We start from the raw sequence: 11271 nt of genomic DNA, 5'->3' as shown, positions 1-11271 counted from the left end.
AAGTATATACTTCAGTCAAAATGAAGAACCTCTCTCAAATTGCAAGTGAAAAGCACAAAACTTCTCTTAACAATGCCAAGTATCTACATTGATTTTTCACTCTAAGTGGTATTGAACTGTGTATAATTGAGAAAGGATTTCAAACTGACAATCTTGTTAAGAAATTTCTCCAGTCATTTATTGAATTAACAACGAACTTTCAGTCAGCAGTCAACAGCTGACAATCTAGTAAGTTGGATACAACACATAATCACAAAAATTGAAATCAAAGACCAAGTGAAGAGTTACAAATAAAGCAAAATATACTTTTCATTTTAGAAATTAGGGAAAGCTTCTTTGGAATTAGAAGGGACAGAATTGAGATAAACAGGATAAGCGCGATCTGATGGGGAATGCCAAGAGCCATCTAGTTCATTCTGACTCAGCGGGAGCCTCCATCGGGTTTTCTGAGGCTGTAAATTGTGAAAGGAGGAAACTATTTTTCCTCCATCGGAGCTAGTGGATTCCTTGGTCTGGCTTTCAACATCAGGGCTTAGAGAGAAAGATGCGTGGCCAACTCAAAGGCAAAGTGACTGGAATCCACTAATTGCTCCTTGGTACAAAACCGGGCACTTTCCAGTCTGCCTTACTCTGAAAACCCGCTAGAGGGTCAGCAATGAGTCGGTTCTGACTCGATGGTACGTAACAACGACAGTTAGTTTAACATATCTGTGTCCAGCAACATTTAGCGACACATTACCATCCCTTGGGCAATGGAGCATAACTAGGGCATAATGGGTTTTATTCTCACCAGAGAGGCAGTTTCGTTAACAACTCGGGGAGTCAATGGCCCCACACAGTCCATCTGACTTTACTTCTCAGGTCCTGGGCATTAGGGGAACTAGCATCAGGCCCCAGGACCCCGCAGATACCAACACAGGGCCCAGACCGCGCGTCGCGGACACCTCCGAGCGGACGAGGCGGGCCTCGATCTCCAACCAGCTCAAAGGAAACAAAGCGCCCGCCAAGACTGAAGGCAGCCAAGCTCGGCCGAAGCCCAGCTCTCAGTGCGCCGCCCGCCGGTGCCTCAAATCCCAGCCCATCCAGTTCCAGCCGCTGCCCCACATTCCGAGTTCCGAGGAGCCCAGAGACGATGGGAAGTGCAGCCCATCCCGCAGCGCCCCGCTGCAAACCGTGGGAACCCGCCTCCACCTCTGGGTCCGTGGCAGACCCAACGTCAAGTCCATGACCCGCAAGGCTCCAGAACCGCCTCCTGCAGCCGCGGAGAACACGGCTCCCAAGACACACGCCCCTGGCCAAGGCGGCTTTCTGACCGTCTCGCGAGAGAGTTTTTGGACGTACATCCCTCCTCTCAGCGGTTTTTCTCTTTCCGCCCCTAAAGTGATTGCGCGGCTTCCTCTGGAGGGAGGAAACCTTGGACGTGGCGGGGCTGGACTAGCCCGAGGGGTCGGCCAGAGGCGCTTTGCTTTTCCGCCTTTCCTCGCACCCGTGAAGTTCCGGACAGGCCCCGAGCCTTCGCAGGTAACATGTAGCTCCAATGACTCTCAGTCCGGGGCGGCTGCAGGGCCGCCGGCTGGGATGGCCGAGCCCGGGGAGGGGCGCCGCCGCGCGGGGGCGGGGCCTGGGAGATGCGCATGCGCACTGCAGGGCGGAGGGCGGTGGCGCTGGCGACGTTGCGCAGCTGAGTGGGCGGGTTGGGCTCGCTGGCCCCGGGTGGTGTACTCTCCCATCCTCGCTGTGTTTTCTTTCCTCCGCCTCAGGTTAGGGCGGGTGGGGAGAATGGCTTCCGAAATAGAGTCATCTCTAGAGGCAAGCCTGTCCTCCAGCGGCGCAGTGTCGGGGACTTCAGGGTTTCTGCCGCCGGTCCGCTCCCGCATCTTCAAAATCATCGTGATCGGCGACTCCAATGTGGGCAAGACGTGCCTGACCTACCGCTTTTGCGCCGGTCGCTTTCCTGACCGCACCGAGGCCACTATCGGGGTGGACTTCCGAGAACGGGCTGTGGAGATCGATGGAGAGCGTATCAAGGTGAGCAGTTAAGAGGACTGCCAGGGACGCCCCGACATGGCAAGTGTCCCGGCCCCACAGTGGGTTGATCCTTGACCCTGTGCAGGGTGCGCGTCCCATTTTTATCCTCCTGATTTGAAGGTGGATGTTGGGGATTCGCAGGAGAGATTTGTACAGAAAAAAGATAGAAGACAATGTTTCTCAAAGTTAAATGTGCATACTGTTTATCTTGTTTTAAAATAATTCCGTTTTATCCAGCCTTGGGTGATCTGCATCTGTCCAGTGGATACACTTGGAGTAGCAAGAATTTAGGGGGTCTTCACAGACTCATTGGCTGCCTCTTGTGCCTGGGAGTCAGTATAGTCCTATCAAAGGAAAAGCAGTGAGATGTCTCAGATGTGAAAAAGTCCTTTAATATTAGGAATTCACACGATTGAACACGTACCTTAGGTATTGTGGAACTGAAGTCTCTTACCTTTGAGGAAGTTCTTAAGTATGCATGTTTTTGCATATAGTTCCTTTCACCACAGTCGTTAGTTTCTCCTCTTTGAACTTGATTTGATTAGAAGACAACCTGTCTCCTTGCAGAAACATTCTGTTCATGATAGTGCTTAAGTGAGCTGTCAGAAGCGTTCTTGTCTCCATCTCAGACTCATCTTCCAGTTCTTTTTTTCTCTGTGTTTCCCAATGGCTTCATAGACTAGGAACATCAAATGATGGAAAAGAGGGTCAGTGCTCAAAGGTCGTTGCTCCATTTGTAAGGAGTGCATTAGAGAATGAAGATGAGTGACAGTGTTGGAATGATGTAAACTTACAAATTTAGTCATTCCAGGCTACCACTTAGCCTTAGCCACCTGCTAATACAGGGTGAAACAAGACACCCCGAGAAACTTCACTGGCTTCCTCATAACTGCACTTACTTTTTGTTTCAAATTGCAATGTTCATTTTTAGTTGGTGTACTACTCTATTCTTAATGCTCACATCCTTGATGCAAGAGCAGTTTGTTATGTACTTCTTTAAGCCCTTTTCTTCCACCAAGGAGTTTTTAAAAACATAACGTTCAAGGAGAAATCAATCAGTTGCTTTTGAGTCAGATTCCTGTTGGCACTACGTGTATCAGCATAGACCAGGATTTTTTTATTTTTTAATTATTAATTTTAATGAACATTTACAAAGACTGGATTCCATTCATTCATTGTTGCATTTTTCTCCATGCTCACCCCTCCCCCCAAATTGCTCTTCTTTTTGAAAAGTAAAATTCTTTCATTGTTATACAATCCCACCCCCCAATCCACTCCACTGTGCAGCCTTCATTCTGGACTCCTGTCATGATGATAATACCTAATCATACATCCCTTTTAAGCAGTTCTTTCCCTCATCTCTTTCAAAGCAGTAGTATGTTATTTATCCCTGCTTTCTTAGTCTCCCCTCAACCCCGATGTCGTAAACCAGGATTTTTAATGGTTGATTTTTTTTTTAAACAAAGGTAGGTCATCAGGCTTTCCTTCCAAGGCACCCCTTGGGTGGACTCAAACCTCCAATCTTTTAGTTAGCAGCCCAGTATGTTAACCACTTGTACTTCTAGGAAATAACTCCAAAGGAAAAATAAAATCAGCTGGTGGCCTAGTGGGTAAGGAGTAGTTACGCTGCTAACTCAGAGGCATATGATTAAAATCTGCCAGCTTCTCTGTGGGAAAATAGGACCAATCTCCTCCTGTGCAGTTTACAACCTCTGCAGACTGACTGGAGGGTCAGCTATAATTCAGTTCAACTTCACAGTATATAACTTTAAAGGAGCTTTGGTGGCACAGTGGGTTAAGCATTGTTTGCTACGGTGAGGTGTCAAGTTAATATTGTACTTTAGGAAGTTAGGAGTTAATCTCCCCTGCTTTACCTTCATTATTTTAAAATGCTAACTTTTAACATTAGCAGGGCATTTAATCTGAATGTAGACTGCTTTTCTAATTTTATTTCTCATTTAATGTTCTTTAGGTCTTCTATGTCCCTCATAGTGACCCTATGTACAACAGCCCTAAACCCTGCTCTATCCTGTGCCAATTGCACTGCCTCTGACACACCTATCCCGATTACCCCAGTCACTGAATCAATCCGTTTCATAGAGGGCCTTCCCCTCCTCCGTGGTCCCTCCACTCTCCCAAGCATGATGTCCCTCTCCAAGGACCTGTCCCTCCTTACAACATGCCCAAAGTATGTCAGACGAAGCCCCAGAATCCTTGCCTCCAAGGAGCAGCCTGGTTTAACCTTCCCTGGGATGAATCTGTTTGTTTTCTTGGCAGTCCATGATACATTCAATACTCTTCTCCAGCACCACAGCTCAAAGACATCAATTCTCCTTCTATCCTCCGATGCATAACAAGTGATTGCAAAGACCATAGCCTGTATCAGATGCACCTTAGTCTCCAGAGACACACTGTTGCTCTTGAGTACTTTAGAGAGGTCCCTAACAACAGACTTTCCCATCGCAATACGTTTTTTGATTTTCTGGCTGCTGGTGTCAAGAGTATTGACTGAAGCTGTGAACAGTCTCAATCTTTTCACCATCCATCCTGATGCGGCCAATTGGTCCAGTGGTGAGAATCTTTGTCTTCTTGACATTGAGCCTCAGTCCATACTGAAGGCTGCAGTCCTTGACCCTCTGCAGCAAGCGCATGAGGTCCTCCTCAGCTTCAGCAAGCAGGGTTGTGTCATCTGCATAAAGCAGATTGTGAATAGATCTTCCACCAATCCTGACGCCACACTTCTCCTCATAGAGCCCAGCCTCTTGGATAATCTGCTCTGCATACAGGTTGAAAAGGTACAGAGATAGGACACATATCTGGCGTACACCCTTCCCAATTTTGAACCATGCAGTGTTTCCTTGTTCTGTTCTGACGACTGCCTCTTGGTCCAAGTATATGTTTCTCATTAGCATGATTAAATGTTCTGGGATTCCCATTCTTCTCAGAGTCAGCCATAATTTGTTATGATCCTCACAGTCAAACGCCTTTGCATAATCAATGAAACACAGATATACATTCTTCTGGTATTCCCTGCTTTCATCTAAGATCCATCTAACGTTAGCTACAATATCCCTAGTACCACCGACCCCTTCTAAACCCAGCCTGGACTTCTGGCAGTTCTCTGCTGATGTGCTGTTCCAGTCGTTTTTGGATAATCTTCAGTAGAATCTTGCTTGCATGTGAAATCAATGATATTGTTCTGTAGTTTCCACACTCTTTTGGGTCACACTTCTTTGGGATGGGAACAAATATAGATCTCTTCCAGTCAGTTGGCCAAATGGTTGTTCTCCAGATTTCTTGGCACAACTTGGTGAGCACATCCAGGGTAGCATCTATTAGCTGAAATATGTCAGTTGGTATACCATCTATTCCTGGGGCCTTATTTTTTGCTATTTCCTTCAAAGCAGCTTGAACTTCTTCCTTTATCACCATAGGCTCTTGCTTGCTGTGGGTCGCAAGCGACTCGACGGCACATAACAACAACAACAACAACTCCTATGTCCCAACCAACTGTTTGCTGACCCTTAATGTTGCCTTCTTTCTCCACTTTTTGTCTGGTGTATCTCCCTTTTCCATATTTCTCTTTTTAGTGTATCTCTCTCTGCTCAACTTAGTACATCTCTATGAAGAATTTTCTCCTTCTACCTCACTTCCTACTCTACATTTCTTTTAATACTTTGTTTTCAGACTTACAAATACTGTTAGCGCTAATGACTTAGCTGCTAAGAAAGGTGATCTCATTCCCAACAGAGCTTATCCAACAGAAAGTGGAAATTATCAAACAATATCAATAATATCACATGCAAAAAAAATATTGCTGAAGATCATCCAAAAATGGTTAGGAGAGTACATTGACAAAGAACTGTCAGAAGTTCAAGTTGGGTTTAGAAAAGGCCTGGGCACCAGGAATTTCATTGCTGCTGTCAAATGGATCCTGGTTGAAAGCATAGATACCAGAAGAATGTTTATTGTCTAAAAAAATCCAAATGTCTAAAAAGGCATTTAATTGTGTGAATCATAACAAATTATGGCTAACAATGTGAAGAATGATAATCCCAGAACACTTACTTAGGCTCATACAAAACCTATACCTAGACCAAGAGCAGAACAAGGAAACATTGTTTGGTTTAAAATTTAAGAAAAGTTTACATCAGTGTTGTAACTTTTCTCTATACCTGGTCTATCGGTATGCTGACCAAATAATTTGAGAAACTGGACTCTTATCAGGAAGAATCAAGATTGAAGGAAGACACTTATCAACAACATGCATTATACAGATAACACTTTTTTGCTCAAAGACAGGAGGAGGACTTGAAACATTTGTTGCAGAAGATCGAAAACTAAAACCCTCCATATAGATTGCATCTCAATATCAAGAAAACAAAAATCCTCATCACTGGACCAATGTTTTAGTTATGTACCATTTAGTCGTTTGTGACCCTTTGTACAATAGCCCTGAAACCTGCTCTATCTTGAGCCAATTTCATTGTCTTTGACGCACCTACTCCCATCACCCTAGTCACTGAGTCAGTCCATCTCATCCAGGGTCTTTCTCTTTTGTGCTTTCGTCCTGCCCTTCCAAGCATGATGTCCCTCTCTAAAGACTGGTCCTTTGCAACAGAGTATGTCAGATGTAGCTTCAAAATGTCCTAGTTTCACCCTCTCCAGAACAAACCTGTTTGTTCTCTTAGTAAACTATGATATATTCAGTACTCTTCTCTAGCACCATAACTCAAAGGCATCAATTCTTCTTCTGTCATCTTTAGTCATTGTTCAGCTTTCTGATGCACAGCAAGTAATTGTGAAGATGATGGCCTGGAACAGGCACACCTTAGTCTCTAGACTGACACCATTGCTCTGTAGTACTCTGGTGAGGTCCCTGACTGCAGATTTTCTCAGTGCAACTCGTCTTTTGATTTCCTAGCTTCTGGTATTAAGAGCATTGCGTGTGGAGCCAAGCACGCTGAAGCTGTTAACAGTCTCAATCTCTTCTCTGTCTATCATGATGCTGCCAGTTGGCCCAGGAGTGAGAATAATTTTTTTCTTAATGATGAGCTTCAATCCATATTGAAGATCGCAGTCCTTAACCTTTTGTGGCAAATGCATCAGGTCCTTCTCAGTTTCAGCAAGCAGGGTTGTGTTATCCACATAACACAGGCTGTTAATGAGTCTTCCTTCAATCCTGATGCCACATTCCTCCTCATAGAGCCCAGCCTCCCAGATGATCTGTTCTGCAGGAAACATCCCTGGTGTATACCTTTCTTGATTTTGAACCATGCTGTGTTTCCTAGTTCTGACGACTGCCTCCTGATCCAAGTGTAGGTTTCCAATAAAGCACAATCAGGTGTTCTGGGATTCCCATTCTTCTGAGAATTACTGGACCTATAGGCAACGTCAAAATAGATAAAGATTGAAATTGTCAGTGATTTAAATCTTGGCTTGGAGCCACAGTTCCTTGGTACCAAGATGCAGGAGATTTGGAGACTGTGTATTTGTATTTATAAAATCTGTTATCAGGGACTTCTCCAGACTACTGAGGGAGTAGTGATGTTAGTTGGGAGACTAAGGTACGCCTGATTCAGGCCATGGTCTTAATTACTTAAAATGCTTCTGAGAGCTAGACAGTGAATAAGGATGACAGAAGAAGCATTGATGTTTTTGAGCTGTAGTGTTGTAGAAGAGTACTGAATATCTCATGGGCTGCTAAAAGAACAAACAGATACACCTTGGGAAAAGTGTACCCAGTTTTCTCTGGAGGCTAAGATGGCAAAGCAACTTCATCTCACATACTTTGAGCATGTTGTCAGGAAAGGTAATTCCTTGGAAAGGAGCATCATGTTTGGAAAAGTAGAGGGTCAGCGAAAGAGAGGAAGACCCTCAACCGGATGGATTTTCACACTGACTGTAGCAGTGGGCTCAAGTATGTCAGAGATGATGACAAAGGCACAGGATAGGACAGCTTTCAGATCTGATTTTTATGGGGTTGTCATAAGTGATACTAGACTCGATGGCACCTAATAGTAACAATCACAGTGATCTAGTAGGTGAGCAGTAGCACTGACAACCCAAAGATGGGAGGTTTGAATCCACTAGCTGCTCTAAGGAAGAAAGATTTACAATCTCTACCCATTTTGAAGCCTCTGATGACCCACTGGAAGGTCAGCTATGAGCTGGTTCTGAATCAGTGACTTCTGAAGCAAGAACTTCTTGTTAAATGCTACAACTTTCCTCATTGTATTTTAAATTATCTTTCCTCCCTTGGGATCTTTAGTGGCAAGTCTATAGGAAGTTGGTGCTGCTAGTCAAAGGACCAGACCTCTGTGATAGTTTGAATCCACTAGCAGGCCTGCAGGGAAAAGATGGCCAGTGCCCTTTTGTGTCATTTACAACCTCAGAAATCCCCTGTAGAGTAAGGTGAGTGTTGGTTCAGACTTGACTCCAATGCATCATGACTTCCTTTTTTTAGGCTTTATCCAGTCTTAGGGCAGGTTCCATGTTTCAGATTTCCGTAAACTTTCTCCAGTATCTAGCTCAGTTCATAACCTTGCAGTAGGTTGTTAGCTCCTGTTAAGATCTGTCAGTTTTCATTGACTGATTTTTGCAGGTAGGTCATAAGGCCTCTTTACCTAGTTCTCCTTAAGCTGGAACCTCTTAACATGTTTAGCATCAGAGCATGTGCAAGCCTCCACTAATAGTTGGGCTGTAGTTGCATAAAGTGCCTTAGTTAGGACTCAATCTCATGGTTCCTTCATTGTCCAGTCAACTACAACTCAGCAACCATATGAACAGCAGAGCTGAACTTTGCCCTGGCCTATACCTCATCTCCATCTTTGACATTCTTGAGTCGCTTGAGGTAATATTCATGAAGGGCTCCACTCTTGTTGGCCCTCTAACCTCTCCTAGCATGCTGTCTCTCCCCAAGGACTGGTTTCTCCTGAAAATATGCCCAAATATTGTTAGACAGAGTTTCACCACCTTTGCACTAAGGAGGATGTACTTTCTTCAAGTCAGATTTGTTTATTCTTTTGGCAGCCCATGTTCAGTACTTCTCTACAACACTACAGTTCAAAGGAATTGATTCTTCTGTCATCTTTAGTCATTGCTAAACTTTCAGATGCATAAGAAGTATTCGAAAAGACCACAGCTTGTCTCAGGTACACTTTAGTCTTTAACCTGTTATACTTATTTGTTAGAGCTTTGGAGAGGTCCTTGACAGCAGATTTTCCCAATGGAACATGCCTTTGACTTCTTGACTGCTTCTGCCATGGTATGTAAAATGAAATTTCTAAGTAAAATGAAATTCCTGATAGTTTCAGTCTTTTCTCCCCCTATCCTATTGGTCGAGTGGTGAGAATGTTTCTTTTATTGATGTAACCTATATTAAAAGCTTTAGTCTTGGCGAGCTCTGGGGGCCTAGTGGCAGGAAACTGCACTGCAATCCCAGAGGTGCATGGTTCAAATCCACCAGATGCTCTGCTGAAGAGGGAGGAACAATCGCCTCCTGTACCAGTCAGATCCAATTTGATGGTACACACATAAAAAAATAAAGAAAAATTAAAAAAAAAGCTTTAGTCTTTCATGATCTACAGTAAGTGCTTCAGTCTTCTTCACTTTCTGCATGAAAGATAACTGCATAATGCAGATGAGTCCTCCTCCAATCCTAATGCCACATTCTTCTTCATATAGTCCAGCTTCTTCAGTGATTTGCAAATTGAACAGAAAGGTCTCCTGCATGAAAGGTGAGAATTCTAACACTAAACCACCACCAACCATATTCAGTCCTAGATACCTAGGATAAGTGTTGCATGCATGGCAGTAGGGAGACCAGTTGATAACCTGCTCTTCAAATCCAGGATGAAGTGATAAATAAAGGAGACTGAAAACAGTGAGTACTAAAAGAGACTTTTAAGAGAAAGCCAGAAGGATTACTGAGATAGTGGATCTTTCTGGATTCATGGAGGAAGGTAGAGCCATTCATTATAGACACAAGGAAAAACATGGAACACTGAATTTTTTTAAGGCTTTTGTGAAAAGTTTTAGCCATTTATTTATTGAAATGATGGCATATTCAAAATAACTGATTAGTGGCTGGCAGTGTGGAATTGGAGCACAGGAGAAATTATCAATATATTTGGGAGTATATTGTTGTTATATGCTGTTGACTAGCCTGTGACTCATAACAACCCTATGCACAATAGCTCTGAATCCTGCCCTATCCTGAGCCAGTCTTACTGTCTCCTACACACCTCACCCCATTATCTCAGTAACTGTGTCAATCCATCTCATCCAGGGCCCTCTCCACTTTCAGTGTCCTTCCACTCTTCCAGGTCTGATGTTCTTCTCCAAGGACTAGTCCCTTCTGGCAATATGCCAAAAGTATGTGAGACAGAGGTTGAAAATCTTCGCCTCTGAGAAGAAACTTGGTTTTACCTTCTCTATGAAAAACCTGTTTATTCTCTTTGCAGTCCATGGAATGTTCAATACTCTTCTTCAGCACCACAGTTCAAAGGCATTGATCCTTCTTTTGTCATCCTTAGTCATTATCCAGCTCTCTGATGCATGGCAAGTAATTGAGAAGACCATGGCCTGGATCAGGCACACCTTGGTCTCCAAACTGAATTTGTTACTCTTTAGCACTCTGGAGAGGTCCCTGACAGCAGATTTTTCCAATGCAGTTTGTCATTTGAGTTCCTGACTATTGGTACCAAGAGTGTTGATTGTGGAACCAAACAAGCTGAAATTATTAACAATTTTGATCTCTCCGTCTGTCATGATGTTACCAACTGGACCCATGGTAAGAATGTTTGTCTTCTTGATGTTGAGTTTCTATCCGTGTTTAAAACTGCAGTCCTTGACCTTTTGCAGCTGGTGCTTCAGGTCCTCTTCATTTTGGCTAGCAAAGTCTCCATAATGCAGATTGCTGATGAGTCTTCCTCTAATTCTGATGCCACATTCTTCCTCATAAAGCCCAGGTTCCTGAATAATCTGTTCCACATATATATTGAAGAAAAAATATGGAGACAAGATACATTCCTGACATAATCCTTTCCCCTATTTCGAACTAAGCTCTAAGAGAGATGCAAATCAAAACAACTATGAAATACCATTTCACCCCAGTCAGAATAGCAAAATTTAACAGAGCAGCAAGCAACAAATGCTGGCGAGGTTGTGGAGAATCTGGAACCCTTATTCACTGTTGGTGGGAATGTAAAATGGTGCAACCACTGTGGAAGGCGGTATGGC

The 11271-nt window shown here is 43.8% G+C and overlaps 1 protein-coding gene across 1 annotated transcript in view; it reads left to right on the top strand.

The window, feature by feature from the left end:
• The first annotated feature begins 1741 nt into the window (after positions 1-1741).
• Positions 1742-11271, top strand: part of RAB33B (RAB33B, member RAS oncogene family) — a 12111-nt gene continuing 2581 nt past the window's right edge. Inside the window, exon 1 of the mRNA XM_006887027.1 lies at positions 1742-2028. Coding sequence (XP_006887089.1) covers positions 1780-2028 — 249 coding nt within the window. The 5' untranslated portion in view covers positions 1742-1779. The remainder of the gene's footprint in view (positions 2029-11271) is intronic.

This window comes from Elephantulus edwardii, unplaced genomic scaffold (assembly GCF_000299155.1).
Source record: "Elephantulus edwardii isolate Elephantulus edwardi_28Jun2011 unplaced genomic scaffold, EleEdw1.0 scaffold00053, whole genome shotgun sequence".
Classification (NCBI taxonomy): Eukaryota; Metazoa; Chordata; class Mammalia; order Macroscelidea; family Macroscelididae; genus Elephantulus; species Elephantulus edwardii.
This window is presented reverse-complemented; position numbering and strand designations above follow the sequence as displayed.